Source organism: Phlebotomus papatasi, chromosome 3, assembly GCF_024763615.1.
Source record: "Phlebotomus papatasi isolate M1 chromosome 3, Ppap_2.1, whole genome shotgun sequence".
Classification (NCBI taxonomy): domain Eukaryota; kingdom Metazoa; phylum Arthropoda; class Insecta; order Diptera; family Psychodidae; genus Phlebotomus; species Phlebotomus papatasi.
In genome coordinates, this window is record NC_077224.1 from 71,205,198 (window position 1) to 71,223,851 (window position 18,654).

The following is an 18,654-nucleotide window of genomic DNA, read 5'->3' on the forward strand; positions in this document are numbered from 1 at the left end:
ATTTAAAATATTTTAGAAAAAAGCCAAAAAAAAAGCAAATGTCCCCAAGATATTTGTGTTCATGAGTGAGCTTTTTTCCAAGCTTTAAGGATTAGAAAAGCTGAAGTATAATTTTCTATTTCGCATAATTTTTTTTTACTTAAATACATTTTTGGTACGAAATGAAAATAAATAAATTGTTAGAAATTCACTAACATTCAACTTTGTCCTTTGAGTTACTATAGCCCCGTTGTCTAAAAAAAACTCGCAAGATAGCGCTAGAAACTGTTCTCAATTCATAATTCTCAAGAATTCAGTTGTAAAATTCACCGAAATTGGAAAAATATTACAGTAGACTCTCTCAAATTCAGGCATTTGGGACCGAAATGTCACCCAAATTATAAAGAAATTCAGGCGTAAAACTGTTTGAAATGCAACAATCTTTGGTTCATCTGCATACTCTTATTAAGGTTACATACTCATATTTATTGTAAATCTCTTGAAAACCTATTAATAATGCAAAATCACACCACAATTACGACCAACCATGTCGAATTTGAGCATATTTGCTTTATTCAAAAACTTAAAAAATGTCAGCAAACTGTTTTCAAATTTTACTGCTACCCGAATTAAAAAGTAGCCCGATCCTAAAAGAGCCGAATTAGCGAGAGTCTACTGTAATTAAAAATTGTTCTGAACCTTTTTTTCTATAACGAGTTTAAAACTTTGATATAAAAAACCTTAATTTAAGGCTTAATTTTTAAGTCGGGGCAGTATTAGACACCGAACGAAACTTTTCTTTGTTTAAAAGTTATGTAAAATATGTTTGAATCTGATTGAATAATATTTAAATGAATAATGAGAGAGTTAATTACTCTGAATAAATAGTACTTTGCTCAATATATTTTTTTTATGGAAAACTATAATATCCACTGTCTAACTCTACCCCTGACTAAATCTGCCCTAGTCTTTCCTAGGTCACCTTGTCAACGGATGTAAGGGATATAATAAGTGACCTTCTGAATGGACAAAACGTAATAACATACCTTTCACTCCTTATTTTTGTCAATGCTATTTTTATTTGATAGAAAATTCTTGACAAAATCTAAAAGTAGTCGTACTTGACCTAAGTTTCTTTAGAATATATTTTTAGTTAGGTTAGGTTAGAACAAATATCTAACCTCAAAATATTGTACGATTTATGATTCCCACTGTCTTATATTCAATTAACTGCTATTAGCAAGTATTATTTACTAATTAATCCAAGAATTCTTTTCAATAAAATGACTCATTTGAATTTTAGAATAGCTTTTGAAACTCTTAATTATCACAATTAATTGCATACTATCACAACATTCAACGTCAGCAGTGAATATTATTTTAAGAAAACAATTGTCTCTCTCTCTCTTTCACGGAGATTTCATTAGCAGATCTTGATTGATTGTTTTATCTTGGTGAATATTTAGGGAAGTGCGAACAATTCAAATCGGCAAAGGACCTCAGGGTCTCGGCTTCAATATTGTTGGCGGTGAGGATGGACAAGGTATTTATGTGTCATTTATTCTGGCTGGTGGGCCGGCTGATGTGGGTGGTGAGCTGAAGCGTGGTGATCAGTTGTTGAGTGTAAATGGGGTAAATTTGCGCAATGCCACGCACGAGGAAGCCGCTCAGGCCCTCAAAAATTCTGGCCCCAATGTCACCCTGGTGGCTCAGTATCGTCCTGAGGATTACAATCGCTTCGAGGCTCGCATACATGAGCTGAAGCAACAGGCGGCCATTAATGCTGGCACAGGGACGCTGCTGAGGACGTCACAGAAGCGCTCACTGTACGTGAGGGCGCTCTTTGACTATGATCCCAATCGCGATGATGGTCTGCCATCGCGCGGATTACCCTTTAAGCATGGTGATGTACTGCATGTAACCAATGCATCCGATGATGAGTGGTGGCAGGCCAGGCGCGTGCTGGGTGACGGAGAAGAGGAAGGCATCGGCATTGTGCCGTCCAAGAGGCGGTGGGAGCGAAAAATGCGCGCCAGGGATAGAAGTGTCAAATTCCAGGGACATCCCACTAATAATCTAGATAAGGTGATTATCACCTCTCTCTTTCCCACCATTTAACATTTTGTTTTTCTTCTGCTCAGCAACATTTATTTTTATTGTTTTAAACATGACTTCGAAAGTGAAAGTAATGTTCGAAAATCTTAAGGGTATTTTTCGAACATCGAAAGATCGCAAATAAAATTCATTCTAGGTACCAAAAATATCTTTTAAACATCTTTCGAACAATTCTCTTGTATTAGATATTTTTCGATATTAGTCTATCGTAAAGTTCTTTCGAATATCAAAAAATTATAAGTTATTTACAATATTTCGAATAACCAGTGTTCATGAAACCACAATTAATTTTCGAAATAAAAAATAGTTTTCGATACATAAATTTTTTGTTTGTATGCAAATTTTTCGATATTCGTTTATTATAAATTTCTTTCGAAAATCGAGAGAGAATGCAATGCAATTTAGAGATTGTTTTTTTTTTTTTTTGAATATCTTCCGGCAAGGAAACTTTTTATACGTCAAGTAATATTTCGGAATATACTGATTTTCTTTTTAAATTTTCGATATTAGATTATCATAAAGTTTTTTCGAATTTCGAGAGATCACAAATATTTTCGAAGATTTCGACACGTGTATGTTTTCTCAATATTTCTCAATCTACTAATGTCTTTATATTTTTAGATATGGAACTATTATTAGGCTATTTCGAATTTGAATATCGGTTATTGGGGTAACCTATCGAGATACTCTTGAAGTATCAATAAAATCACAACTAATTTTCAAATAACTTCCTGCACGTAGACTTTTCGCACATGAAATCATGTTTCGAAGTCTACTGATGCCTTTTTTTATTTTTCGATATAATGTTATCATAAACTTCTTTCGAATTTTGAGAGATAAGAAATAACATAGAATATTCCGACACGTGTTAGAATTTACAAATAAAATAATATTTCTCAATTTATTTTTTATTTTTATATTTCGACATTGAACTTCCAATAAGCTATTTCGAATAGCGATAATTGAAATAACCAACAAAGGTCGACTTTTTTTTAATTAGTAGAAAATTAAAAGTGATTTTCGAATATTATATCAAATTCAATACAATTCAATTCACATATATTTCTCCTCAATTATTGTTTGGTTGCGTCTGCCGCCGAATTGCCACGACCGATCTCATCAGGTAAAGGGCAGAAACACTGAATCACAGTTCATATATGCCAAGATTTATAGAGATTTACAAATTTATGAATTACAAATTCAATCAATTAAGAAGGTTGTTGTTAATAACTTGACAAATGAATTTTCCGCAAATAGAACACAATTTCGAAATATGCTGATGCATTTTTAGTTTTCAATATTGGACTTATAAAATTGTTTCAAATCTTCAAAAATCCTGAACGATTTTACAGTATCGGGAATAATGATTAATAACTCTTACTTTTTTGAAGATTATTTTTTGAACACAATTTTTAACGAAAATATTTCCGAAAATTTTAAGTCTCAAAGAATTTTCGAATATGAAGATGTTTTAAAAATGACTATTAATCTCTTTGTTTATCGAATATTTTTCAAACATCTTTATTAATAATTCGAATTACATTAATATTTTTTTCGAACATTACTCATTGGTATTTGGAATATGAGTTACAAATAGTTTTCGAGTTTCAATGAGGCCATTTACACCGCCGCATTGGATTGAGATTGAATTGTATTGTATTGTATTAGGTGAGATTCTTAACAATCTCACCTACTATAATCCTAACAAAATTTCATGTCGTCCGATCGAGCTCAAACTTGGCCAAAATGTGTTTCATCACTTCCTGATCACGAATATATATGTGGCTAATTTACGTTCCCGGCCGCTCTTTGGAGCTTAATAGCTCCTAAACTAAAAAAGATATCGACTTGCGGTTTTCGGCAAAGGTTATATATCGGGTGAAAATTGCAACTTCGTGCATAGACCCCCCACCCCCCACCCCTCCTTCCGCCATTTTGAAGACCCCCCTTTTTTTGTTTTCTCAATAGCTCCGCCCCTATGGCATTCAGCGGACTCAAATTTTAGTATGTTATAGCTGGGCCTTAGAGCTTTCCATCAATACCAAACTTAAGGTCCCCTGACCCCCCTGACCCGAGCTATAAGGGTCCAAAAAAAATTTCTTAAAATGGCCATAACTCCGGTTCTAATTGTCAGAATTTAAAAAGTGAGGGCTTTTTGGAAAGCTCTCGTGAAATTCCACTTCCCCTTCTAACATCGCAAGTTCATAAAACCACCGCTAGGGGCGCTTTTTTTAAAAAGAAAATTTTTAAATCTTAAAAGTTAAATAACTCAAAAATTCCATTGTGCATCGGGCTGAAATTTTAGTATGTTGTAGCCGTTGATTATACCTATCAAACAAAAAAAACCTTAAGTCGATCCATAACCCCTGACCCGAGCTATAAGGGGTCAAAGTTCGAACATTGACCGGCCTCTATCTCCGGTTCTAATTAACATAGCGACCTAAATTTTACCTTTTTGGTTTCGTCTCGATGAGCACTTTCAAATGGAAGTTCAAAAAGTCACCACAGGTGGCGCTGTGATAGCGTTAAAATTCATCGAAATTCAAAGTCACTTTTCTCAAAAACGGCATTGTGCAAGTTAATGAAATTTTAGTATGTTGTAGTCCAGTCTAGGACGTTTCCAAAATGGTGCGTATGTGCGCTGTGGTTTCAATAGAACCGGAGATATGAGGGGTCAAAGTTCACGAAATTCAAAAAATCATATCTCCGGTTCTATGTGACCGATTTTGATGAATGAGGGCTTAAACGAAAGATCTCACCAAATGCTACAACTTTCTAGAATATTTGAACTTCGTGGGACCAACACCAGGGGCGCCACAGTCGAAAAACCAATTTCAATATCACATAACCTCAATTATCTCGACTGTCTCTGAACCGATTTTGATGATTACTTCGACATAATTGTAGAGGACATTTGTCTCTACATTTCGTCCATACATCATTTTCCGCTCAGACTACGCTATCACTCCGATTTTGCCGTTTAAGTGTGAAAAAATTGATTTTTCCTATAATAACGCTTTGAAATCACTCAGATGCCAATTTGACTGCCTCTACTCCACAAAGACACTTAAAATAGGGTTTTAAATGGAAAGTCCCAGAAAATACAACAATTCTTTGAAATAGTTGAAGCTCAACAAATGAACACTTGGGGCACTCTGGATGAAAAAACGAGTTAAGAAACAAAAAACCTCGCTTATCTTGGCTTCTGAGTAATCGATGAGATCATGTTCTATGGGAAAATTATAGAGAACATTCTGGTCTACATTTCACCCATATATCACTTTTCTGTCAGTTCATCCAAATCCTTGATATTTTGGTTTAAATACAAAATTTGCATAATTTCACGAATTTGATTCAAGATAACTGAATGGCGTCTCCCAACTTCAGCTCTAAATCGAATTTGCATGCACTCCGAGCTAGCTCACGTTAAGAATCTCACCTACATAAGCCGGTTAGGATTATCTGTCCCTTTTATTACCAACACGTGTCTTTACAATTGTCCCAAAATCGGATTTTGGGACAATTCTATCTGAATCTAATGCGACAGTCTAAATGACCTCAATGAAACCATTTAGATTGCAGCCTTAGATTGAGACTTAATGATCCGAAATCCAATTTTGGAACAGTTCAATCCCAATCTAATGCGGCGGTGTAAATAGCCTCAATGAGATCGATTCAATTGTTTATCCAATATCGATCATTTCATCACGATTTTCTTTTTCGAAAACTTCTAAAAAGTCTTTTCAGATATAAAAATCGTAAACTATAAATTTTACAAAAGATATTTCGATATTAGGGCGTTTGCTGGGCAGAAGAAGAATTTGTCTGTGTTTTGTGGAATTCCCTTTTTCTAACTGAACCTTTGAATTTTTGTAGCAATCAACACTCGATCGCAAAAAGAAGAATTTCTCATTCTCAAGAAAATTCCCATTTATGAAGAGCAAAGACGACAAGAATGAAGATGGATCTGATCAAGAACGTAAGTATATTCCTCCAAAACAAAAAAAAATCCTCTGTATCTTTTCTTTCCTTGCACCAAATTTTATTTAGCATGACATTGTTTGAATTTCAAGAGAATTTTTAGTTAAAAGAAAACTTCACTTTTGGAATGGTAATGATTTTCCTCGCTTATTTTTTGCACAAATTTTCTCTCTACATTTCGTCAAATTAATTGGAATACCAAAAAAAACTATAATTGATAGGGGAAGATCGCAGGCTTCGCACACACTCTGGCTTCGAACACTTCAAATTTTCCAGTCTTAAGCTAGCCTTAAGTCACACATTTCCTGAAAAAAAAGTCGGATTCAATAGAGGAAAATCGGAAAAATATGAACTGTTCGAAGCCAGAGTATCTGCAAAGCCTGAAACCCGTCCCCTAAATATTTTCAAAAGTCAATTTTCAGGGGATTTTCAATGCTTGTTCTATTAGAAATTATTATTTCTTTTAGGCCCTGAAAGAAGTGAAAAAAAAATTGAAGAAAGAAAATTCTGGAATGACTTGAAAATTTTCTTCTTTTTCTTTTGCATTTGGTTTTTCTATTTGTTTTTTTCTTTCTCTTTATTATTGTAGCAAATGGCAATGCAACTCCAGACATTGATGCAGATCAGCAACGTAAGTTTCATTCACATTATTTTTTGTTTTTTTCTTTTTCTATTTCTTCTCAGCTCATTCATCTTCTCATTATATATTTGTGGTTACTTTTTCTCTTTTTCTAACGTTTCTTGGTTTCTCAAATAGAATTTTTCTACTTTTGAGAGAATTTATTTGAATATTTTAAAAAAAGAATAATAATTTCTCTTCAGAGAATTTTTCCCTGTTAGAAGAATGCAATGAAATATATTTTGGGAATTTTTAATTTTTGCTTTAATTTTCTCAATGGATTGTTGATGTGAGTTTTTCTTGTCTTTTTCTTTGCAGCTTTTATGTTGTGCTACACTCAGGATGACGCTAATGCTGAAGGAGGTATGTTTATGAATACTTTTTCTATTTATAAATGTTTATCATAACATAACTATCTCTATGATAATTGTCTATGCCTCAAGTTTAACAGTGAATTATCCATTAATTTTTATTATAATATCAATTTATCATTTTTATTTTCGTTTCCCCCCTTTTTTTGTTTCTCAATTTTTTTTTCAAAACAATTTCTCATCATCGAGAAATTCTTTCAGTTTAAACTTTAATTTGTAAAAAAAATAGTTTAAAAAATAATTCTTGAATTTCTTTTCGATAGGAAAATTTTCAGAATTTTTTCTTATATATTTTTTTATCTTATTACATTAAATATTTATAATATTTTTCTATTATTCTATCTATTTAATCTATCTATCTTCTATCTCTCTATGTGCTTATTTGTTGGTCACTAGAAATTGTTAATATTTGATTTTACATAATTTTTCTTTTATTATTTTCTTTGTTGATAAGTTTTAATTCGGTATTTGTTTTTATCATTGTGGTCGAAAGTGCATTAATATTTAAAACAAAAAGAAATTGGTCGATTTACAAGCATATATAAAACAATAATAAAAAAAATCTTCAGTTCTATTGCAAAATTAAGCTTTTGCCCAACAAAAAAGTTTAATTTTGTCTTTCAATTCTGCATTTTAAACTTAAGTATATATTAACTCTTATGTCTTCTCTATCAAGTAAATCTAAAACTTATTTTTCTTGTGCTTTTGCAAGCAATAAAAAATCAATTTTTAATCTTTTATTTAATAAAAAAAAGCGTAAATGATAAATTGCTGAAATTATTTTACTTCACAATATATATATTTACCTCACGTTTGAACAACAACAAGAAAAATCGACTGATAAACACGATTTTTAAGCTTTTTTGTACTTGCGCCGCTTTTGTGTATTTTTTATATTATATATTGATTAAAAATATATCCATTAAAATAATTCAATAAGAGCAATTTGGGTTGATATATATCTTATTTAGCCTAGAATGTTATTATGAAAAAGTTTGATTATGTTGGGGTTCTAACCTCTAAAGGCAACGTTTTTAATATTATAAAAAGCTCAAAAGAACTCGATCTAACTATCAATTTATTGTATCGCGGATTGATAGGACAAATAAACCTTTAGGTTTAACCTGAAAAACAAAAAGTGGCTATTCACATTTCCTTTACGGATTGCTCGAACAATTTATTTGGATTTTGGACAAAAATTATCCCTGGGATCATAAACGAATATCATTTTCTATCTGGTTCTATTTATTATGAGGATTTTTCAACAAACTTCTGTTCGTCTGGTAAATAATCCCAAGAGTTTTAGTGTTTGTACACAGAGAGGCGACAATCATAACGAGTGATACCCAACTCCCCGAATTTCATCCAAGTAAAAATAGTAAAAAAAAATGCTTCCATTCAGGCTTGAACTGGGGTCCTTTCACTGTCTAGACGAATGTTCTAATCACTGATCGATGGGGGCACCTGCTTTGATTGTCTTTGTCATTGATCTTAACTAATTGCCATATGTACTTTAGCTCGTTTTGACTCATTACGAGTCAAAGAAAAAGTTTTATATCTGTTTGAAAACTGTATATATCAGGGATTCAAAGACCTTTCTAATGAACTTACACTTTTTTCAGTCAGTTAAAAATACGCTTTATAGAACAATATTACTTTTGACCTTGAAAAACAAATAAAAGGAATTATTCAAGGTCATTATAGTACATAGACGAAGTATCCGTCTAAGCAACTTCTAAAACATATCTAATGAGAACTGTATCTGTACAGTAGAGTCTCGCTATAGTCCATATTTGGTTTCAAATTTGTCACTTGGGTCGCACTATAGTCCATGTAATTTTTTAAAATTATCAACGATTTTTAGTATTGAAATTGCTCGACGGCTTCCACTTTCTTTGCGATTGTGGTACTTGTCCTTGCTCTCTTCATTGTGGATCACAATTATCACAACTACTTAATAAAGTTTGCCAAAAATATTAAAATAATTATGCATGTCGCATACTAAAAAACATAACCTAACTTAAAATCAGTGTTTTGAAATCAACGGTCGATAAATTGTGGACTATAGAGCGATGGCCTATAGCGAGACTCTACTGTATATGTTTTTAATCATTTTTAAAGTTTTTTTTACTGAGAGTCGTAGAATATTTGTCAAGAAACGGACGTTTGGTAGGCTAAAGAAAATACGATAAAAACTTGTATTTCGACGAAATCCTGGGGTGACGTGATAACTTATTTTCGATACTATCGACTGTCGATTTTTAAAAATTTAAACGATAGCTGCACTTCCTAATATAGACGTTTATCAACAGTCTCATTCTTTTAAGAATGTAGCAATGAATGGCCCCACAATCCATAAAAAGCCGACACTCACTTAATCTAACAAATATAGATTTATCGATACTATCGATTCGATAATGTCGAAAAGTTATCATTCCATCCCTGTTTGTCAATTTTTACACCGATTTTGACGAATATTGGGCAAGTGGTATAAAAACGTTCTCATAGATTTAATTTATTTTTTATTGGGGGAAAACCACGTTTAAGGCTTGCGAATAACATTCCAAAAAAAATCGTAGATCAAAAGTGAGAATTCCAATAAAGAAAAATAATCTCAAAAAAAGTCGTCAAATCAGAATAAGTGACACTCAAACCATCCAGTTTTCTCCATAGTAGAGACAGCAAAAATTCCTACCTCCACCGAGGATCGAACTGGACTCTTCTCGTTAACTAAACTAGTGCTCTACCAAACTATTAGAGGCAACATGGTCTGCTTAACTTGCTACCCGACCTTAACTTATTGCTTTATGCACTGCAATTGCTTACTCTCGGCGGGGTTGCGAGATGGTATACGTACAATTGAGGTGCATTTTATGATATTATAGTAACATGCTTACGGACAAATAAAAAGGAATTTTCGAGAAAAATAATTCAATTACGATTACTTAACCAATTCATAACTGACTGGGGCTCTAAAATTTAAGCAAATTGGTTGAAAAATGAGTCCTTTAAAGTGGTTGAACTTTGACCTTCAATAACACAAAATGGCGAATTTTCCAGTCGAGATAATGTCTACTTAATGGGGGGGGGTTCAAAGACCGGAAGTCGGTATCTATTACTGTTTGATATCTGCCTCGGACATTAATCAAATTCTTTCAAAATTCAAACAAAGTACTAGACTAACACAATACCGATGAAGACTGTCGTAGCCAGATTGGTAATTTCAATACCTTTCCAAAAAATCCTAGTTTCAGCAAGTCGGTTGAAAAATGAATCCTCCAAAGTGGTTAAACTTTTACCTTCAATAATTCAAAATGTCGAGTATACCGATCAGTATACTCATACATATATAAAGATATGTATGAATAAAATGGTCACCTGGGTTACCTTCAAAACATCCGAAAATCATTTAAAAAGTTTAAGCCAATTTCGAGGAAATCTAAAAAGAATATGATTCTGGAGGGCTTGGAAGGAACTCAAGAGAAAGAGGAAAAGAAACGCCTAAAGATAATTTTTTTTATTGGGAATCTCTGAAGACCGAAAATTGCGTTTCCTAATGACCCAGAATACAAATCTTGAACAAACCTTGAAAACTCATAGATTTTTGGTAACCTGCAAAACTTGGGAAATCTTTATGTATTGAGAGAATTCTAGATATCCTCATGAAGTCGTAAATTTTGAGAGAACTCTGGAATTCCTTAACTGTAGCATGATCAGCTTACAAGATATTCAGATTAATCTGGACGAGGTAGAGGTTATATCTGGAAATTTCAGTTTTAGATGATAAGTAGTTCGGTTTTAGTGTGTAAGTAAATGAACAAAAACATACTATTATCATTAATCTCGCATTTTGTAATTTTTAACGTTTTGACTGGTTGAAACTTGTTAAATATCCGTATCAACCGACAACAATGTCTTAGGAAAAGTTTGATATTGCTTCAAAAATGTTGGAATTTATCGGTTATATTTGTAGGGTTACAAAAGAGTCTAATAAGAATTTATTTGTCCCTTTAACAGTTTAAACTGTGGCACTATATAATTTGAAACGTTTTAGATTTTTTTGAGGTTAGACTCAACATAACCTAAAATTTGTAATAACAATCTTGGCTAAGTTAGTCTAGAGGTTATTTGGATTTTTCATTACATTGATTTTATTTTCTTGTAATCATTGACAGAGTGTAAAGAATTATTCTTATTGATTTACATTGTATTATTTAATTCATTGTGATTTGTTTATTTGTCTATATATAAATATATATATACATATATGGTCACTGTGCTAAAGAGAAAATGCAAATATTTATTGAGATTTCTTTTTGGGAACTGAAATTGGTGAAAATGTTTGTTGTCGAAAGATAATTTGCATTTTTTAATCATTTCATTTTAATAGCATTTTTACATGATTCTCATCTCACAAATAACGGTTAAAAAGAAAAAAAAGAAATGTGGCAAAAAATTTTCTTATATTCTATATCTAGCTAGTTTAATGGGAAAAGTAAAAATTTACAGAGTATTTTGAAATTTTATATCAATATGCTACCTTTTTACTCCTTAATGTTGATTAATTGATGTTTAGGTGTTACTTAATGTTTTATATCAAGAATATTTTTTAAATATTTATTGAGAAGAGAGAAGAAATTTGTAGAATAGTTTGAAAAATAAAAATTTTATAAATGTTAAAAAAAAAGAACTGCATTGCGATGATGAATTGGACAGTGATAAAAGATACAGAAAAAGTGATGAAATGTTTGATAAAATGAAACATTGAGAAAAGACAAATAAGAACAAGTGAAAAATGCTCCCTCATATCCAACATATTCCACTCTTCATCTCGGCGTCATTTTTACTTCAGAAGAATTTATTATTCATTTTTTTTATGATTGTTTTATTTTTCTTTCGTCTTCACTTTTAGAGAATCTCATTAAAGATTACTTTTCTTTATTTTCTCTTTCAGTTTAATTTTTTTTTCTCTCAAGATATTTAATAATTATTTGTTTGTTATTCTTGAATCTTAATCTAAAACAAAAACTTTTTATATTATTATTGTATATTTTTTGAAATGCTTTGAAGAATGCAAAACAAATTTCATTAATATACTTTTTATGGTTTCTTGTGTTTTTATTTTTAACTTTATTTTTGGAAAACTTGAAAGAGAAAATTATTAGTTAACATCTTTGTTTATAAGAGATTAGTTTTATTTTCTTGATAACTTGATAAATTTCATTATCACTCTTCATTGAAATTTTATTGCAATTTAAGTTTAAATTTATTTGTTGATTTTTATTATGAGATTAAATTAGATTGAAATTTTTTTAGATTTATAAAAGAAAAAAATAATAATAATTCAGTTTGATTTTGTCCTTTTTACTTTTGTTTTAAAACTGAATGATGGAAGAAGCATAAAAACCAAATTTTTTGCTATTAATTTTGTGGGTGATGATGATACCAAAGGCGAGATAATCTACAGAGTGGAGTTACCCGATATGGAGCAGATTACGCTAATCTACCTGGAGAATAGTGATGCTGACTATCGTAAGTCATGCAAGAAATCTCAATCCACAACAAAAGAAACAGTTTCTCAACAGAGATAATAACGAAACAAATTTTAAAATATAATTTAAAAAATAAAACTGAGATAAATTCTAAAAGGTTCTCGTAGAAAAATGGCTCAAAAATATCATTTTTCTAAATTTTTTTTTGGTTAATTTATTAGTTTCGGATTCTTTTAATTTAAATTTTGATTCTGAGTTAGGTAAATTTTGTTTTCTGTTTTTTTTTAATTAGGTTAAAAACTTTATTTACATACTTGTTTTTTTTTTGTTTAGTTTAAAAACAATATTTGAATTTTTATTATAGAGGTATAACACTAAACATCAAAAAAAAGTAAGAATACTCAAGTTGACAATAATTTAATAAATGAATTGGGACCAATTTACAAAATAATTGGATCACTAATATTCATAATAAAGTAATTAGAAAAGGATTTAGCGATAGACACTATTTAAACACGAGAAAACATTACAAAAATTAATATAAAATCACTTAAAATGTGTTTTGCGTCTTCCCTCGCAACATTTTTTTTACAATAAGAAAGAGTAAATGGAAGACAATAATTCTTTTACTTTGCTCTGTGTTTTTCGTCTTCCTTATTTTGTGCTACAATCCTCTTAGAACCAAAAAAACAAACGCTCCTTAATTAGAACTAAAGAAAATTTATAAAGGTTAAATTTAATTTTAACCCTGTATTTCCCAACAAATGGCCTATTTATTGCTTTTTTATTAATTTTATTTTTCACGCAAAACCTTCACAAAATACACAGAAAAAAAACAGTGAAAGAGACGAGCAAAGCTTCCACACAGATAAATTTAGTAATATCAACAGAAAAAAAGACTAATAAACAAATTTATGCGCTAAACTAATCACCAGCTAAATAACAAAAAAAAGTAGAGAAAATAAATTAGTAAAATTTATTTTTTTAAATGATTTGACACCTATAGTTGTAGTGGCTTCTTTTCGTTATCTTAATTTAATTTTGTCAATGAAATAAATAACTAAAAACAAATTATTTAAAAAGCTACACGACCTCAAATCTAAAGCCAAACTGATAAGAAACTGAAAGTGAATAAATTAGAGAAAGTGATTTTAAATTGCTTGACTAATGCTTCTTTTTCTATATATAGTTTAGGTTTTTGAAATGATTGATTTCTTTAATTAAATAAAAACAAAAAACTTTCCATACTTCTAATTGCCCATAAATGCAAAAGAATAAATTAATGTGGAATTTATGGCAATAGAAGTATTAAATTTTCAATAATTCGTTTGGATTTTTTCTTTAATTCCTTCACACTTCCCCCCACGAATGATGAGAATCTTCCCTTTTGATTTTTTTTAAAATTGTTTTTCTCTGTAAAAAATTCTATATATTAATAATTTTGTGAAATGAAGGTGGATATTCGATTTTTTTTTCTATGTAATGCATTTTCTTTTAGTTGGTAAAAGAAAAAAGTTAGTCGAGAGAGCAATTTCCACAGTTTGATATGTTTTTATAATTATTTAAAATTAGTCATACTGCACAATATAATTCTGTTTTACTGCAAAATTTTATAAATTAGTTTTTCCCTTAGAAGTAATTTAGCAATTTTCTGCTAAAATAAATACAATTTGCATTGTTCCTTAGGCTTTAGTTTAGAAAAATTTCTTGAAAATGTTTTTTTTTTAATGTGAATTTTCATCTTTGCACAATTACTTCATTTAGACCATTAAACTAAGTGAATATATCACAAAAATTAGTTTTGTTTTACTGAATTTCGTATAAATGTAGTTAATTTTTCTAGTTGTTAAAAATCTGTTTTCAGATGGATTATGTGTTAAGCTTTAAGGAATTTCAGGAATGGTTTCGTATTCATTAATGTTCAAATGGATCAAATATTTGGAAATTGGAGTCTAATGAAGCCATGCATCTTTTTTTGTCGCGTCGTTTTCTTTGATTGGTCAGAACGGTCAGAACTACAAATTATTCGAAGATATAACCGAAGTTGGTAACCCAATGAGTCTATCGGACTAAAGACCAATAAAATTAGTCCTTTCTAAAGTTTTTGAGGCTTTACTTCTAGAGCAGATCACTTCTTATTTAGACTTTGCGCGTCTTCTTGATGTCAGTCAGGATTTCGTGCTGGACACAGTATTACTTCTGCGCTACTTCGTATCCAACGTTATTATTAATCGTGTCGAGTCAAACATCACAAAGAAGATCTTCTTTGCTCATCGACAGGCCCTCCATATTCATTGAAATGAGGGCCAGTCCTGAAATGGACCTTTTCAGGACTGGCCGTCATTACCGTCACTACCGCAAGAGAGAATCCGCGAGTTTTCACTTGCTTTGTGCTTGAGGTATTCACGTGTTCTTTCAACACTAAATTTTTTGCCTCGTGGTGGAAGGATCAGTCATTCACCGGGGACTGTCTAGGAGCACCGATTTAGTTCCGATGAAAGTCCTAAATACGCGTGGAGGTTCCTCCCTTTCTTCCGTGTCCAACATGATATTGCCCAATTTCTGGATAATCGTAAATTTGTCGTGCTACTTCTAGATGGGCACTCAATGGGTCAAGTGTGTCAAGTGAGCACTGCGCTCTATGATGCAAGTGTCCCGGGTTTGAATCCCCTTTGGGTCACCAGGAATTTTTCTGGCGTTAAAGGTGTTCGGATTGCATTCAGAGAGCTTCACTGCACTTGATTCCACGGGAATGGGACTGACAATCTCATTCCGTACAAGAAAAAAATAATAATGCATGTCCAGAAATCCCCTTACAGGAAGGCCTAGTTCCTTCATGGAATGTTGTGCCAGCATTATTATTATTATTACTTCTTTTAGATTTTTCCAAAGCTTTCGATAGCAGCCCTCATGACCTCCTCTTTTTCAAACTGTACGATAAATTCAATTTCGCTTCTCCTGTCGTATTTCTGATTACGTTTTACTTCAGTGGACTCATTCAGAGAGTCAGAACGGGTGGCCGCCTGTCTGAGCCTGCAAGTTTTCTTTGTGGCGTGGCTCAGGGGTCGCTATTGGGCCCACTTTTTTCTCTTCTCCTTGTTTTTCAATGACCTTCCGTCTTTCTTACTCGGTTGCTCTTACCACCTATATGCAGATGACCTGTAAGTGTTTTCTGAATACAGATGGTAAAATTTCAGAAATTTCACAGCAGTCGCTACCTACTTAAGGCGGAAATTCATGAAATTTCTTGAAATTTACCAATTCTATTTCTGAACCCAGGTATTTCAAGAGCGACCTTTGACCACCTAAACATGGTTTTAGCTCGCACTGAGTCTTGGGCGATTCAAAATGGCCTTCATTTAAACTCTAAAAAGTCAGAAGCCTTTTAATATCTAAAAGACCGTTGTGTGATCCGATTACACCACTCACAATTTACAGAGAATCCATTCCGTTTGTTGAGAAAGCACGCAATCTCGACACCATCTTCAATTCGTCCTTCTGCTTGTCAGACCACATTTCTCACATTAACCAAATAGTTTATTGTACTCTGCGAACGCTTCGCAGGTATCGTGAGCTCACGCCACAAAATAATAGACTACTCTTAGTTAAAGGTTATACTCATAATAACCTATGTAGCTGAACTCTTCTTCGCAGTGGATTATGAAACACTGCAGAGGCTCACACTCCTGGTTTGTTGTGATCTCCCATCACTTCTCCCTTCTCCGTCTGAGAGCAGTGTCATTCCTTTTCCAAATAAGAATATTTTCTCGTCCCACTGAAGAAGACCCACACCAAGGGTAGGGTAGACGGGGGTATTTATCGATCAGTTAAGGAAGTGATCAACTTTAACAGACAAAAAAATATATATAGGGTAGGGTTTTGCACCTTCGTAATGTTGCAGCTTCGTAAAAGTTGATTTTTTTCCAAGTTACTAAATGAATATTATCCATGGTCATATAGTCCAATAACCAATCCAACAGCTCACATTTCCTGACAAACTTGGGAGCCTGGGCCTTTTTTCCTAGGTCCAAAAGGCAAAAATAAAAAATGGACCTAAAATCGTAATTCTGATGTGTAAATTTGATGCATTTTTGCACACTGCAAGTGTCTTTTCGAAAAAGCAACTATTCCAAGTTGTAGAGGGTATATTAGGGTTAATATCTACCGTGAAAATCTTTTGCTTGAAGGAAAATTCATAAAAATTACCACCCTTGCAGCTCAGGAAAATTGAATTTTGCAACTTCGTAATAACATTTGTCAAAATTACTGACAACCGTATTTGAGAATTCTTCACTGTTTTGGGTCACACTGTGGACACCGTTCGGGATATTTGAGTCATCAGAGATCCCACTAAATAAATTCACAAGAAAATTTCGAAATATAAAATAATTTTCACTAAAATCTCGAAGGAAAAAACGCACTTCCCCATCAAAATGAGACTTCATCAGATGTTTTTATTTCACTTCTGTCAAATCAAACATTAAGACTGAATCTGCTTATGGTAGGTGTGATTCTTTCATTGCCCATGCGGTGCGTTTTGAGAATTTTTCATTCAATTTGCTTTGTTTTCAAGCGGAATTTTCCACATTTTACTTTAAATTAATCACTGGTAATTCTAAGAATCTCTGATGTTCAAAAAATGTTCTGTAAGACAGATTCGAGGCGTTAAAGAAAACAGAAGGATTACAATAGGTGTGATTACTACTTTCTGATTTGTGCAGTGATGAAACTAGACTGCGTATGGTAGATGTGATTCTTTAATTGCCACTTCAATGTATTTTGAATATTTCTCGCGAAGCGAGATTTCTTTTTTAAGCGAAAATTAAAATATTTGATCCATTTGTTCTAGCTTTTATGAAAATTAGGATATTTTATTTTAAAATATAAACACTTAAAATAAGATATCTTTGAAAGTTTTCATTATGTTTTCTTCCCTATCAATTTCTGTCTATTTCCCCACCTATCTCTCTTTGAATGTTTTGTCCCTTGTGAAACTGGCTTTTCTATCTAAAATCTTTTCTTGCAAATTGAAGAAAAAAAATAATCTTCTGAATTCAATGAAATATTTCTTCTGTAAAATATACTGCAACTTTGCAGTCTTAACAAACAATCCCAATCCTTTAAAGAAAACAAAAATTCTTTGCTAATCTTTTCTAATGTACAATTTTCAAAAATGTAGAAGTTGATGGAGTATTTTCCTGATGTGACTATTACAATGGATTTTCTTTGCAAAATTTGTCCAATTGCAGCCACAGAGGAGAATGTTTTGTCTTATGAACCAGTACAGCGCCTTTCTATAAATTACGCAAGACCCGTGATTATTTTGGGTCCTCTCAAGGATCGCATCAATGATGATTTAATTTCTGAGTTTCCTGACAAATTTGGCTCCTGTGTTCCACGTGAGTTGTCTCTCAGATTTCTTTAGACATATATTGTCCCTTTTGGCTCACAATGGGGTAATTTTTCTATAATTGTATTATTCGGGAATAATAGATACAACACGACCGAAGAGAGACTACGAAGTTGATGGGCGTGATTATCATTTTGTATCATCACGTGAGCAAATGGAGAGAGATATTCAGAATCACTTGTTCATTGAGGCAGGACAGTACAATGACAATCTGTACGGAACATCGGTGGCGAGTGTCCGTGAAGTGGCAGAAAAGGGAAAGCACTGTATCCTCGATGTTTCCGGCAATGCAATAAAGCGCCTTCAAGTTGCTCAATTATATCCAATTGCAATATTCATAAAGCCCAAATCCATTGATTCAATTATGTAAGTAATTTTCTCTCTGATTTTATCTTTCAGTTTTAAGGATACTCTTATTTGATTTAACATAATTTCTTTTTGCAATAATTAGGGAAATTAATCGACGAATGACTGAAGAGCAAGCGAAGAAAACCTTCGAGAGAGCTTTGAAGATGGAGCAAGAATTTGGCGAATATTTTACAGGTAAGCTAAATAAATTCTATTTATCACGAAGATGGTTTTATGAATATGTCTCAAAATCTAGTTATATTCTTCACAATGCAAAATCTACCATGAAAACCTAAGTTTAATTTAGATTAATTTTTTAAAACAATCCCAAATAATAAT

At 32.1% G+C, this 18,654-nt stretch overlaps 1 protein-coding gene across 24 annotated transcripts in view; it reads left to right on the forward strand.

Annotated features, from left to right (window-relative positions):
- Positions 1–18,654, forward strand: part of LOC129808208 (disks large 1 tumor suppressor protein) — a 158,061-nt gene that overhangs the window by 134,459 nt on the left and 4,948 nt on the right. For 11 of the 24 annotated variants that reach the window (XM_055857996.1, XM_055858000.1, XM_055857995.1 and 8 more), the window contains 7 exons: positions 1,446–2,064; positions 5,971–6,073; positions 6,665–6,706; positions 7,013–7,057; positions 17,807–17,956; positions 18,051–18,333; positions 18,419–18,510. In XM_055857996.1, the coding sequence (XP_055713971.1) occupies positions 1,446–2,064; positions 5,971–6,073; positions 6,665–6,706; positions 7,013–7,057; positions 17,807–17,956; positions 18,051–18,333; positions 18,419–18,510 (1,334 nt within the window). Of the gene's footprint in view, positions 1–1,445; positions 2,065–5,970; positions 6,074–6,664; positions 6,707–7,012; positions 7,058–12,516; positions 12,598–17,806; positions 17,957–18,050; positions 18,334–18,418; positions 18,511–18,654 lie in introns of all 24 variants that reach the window. The other 13 variants (XM_055857998.1, XM_055858002.1, XM_055857997.1 and 10 more) reach the window with 3 other exon arrangements.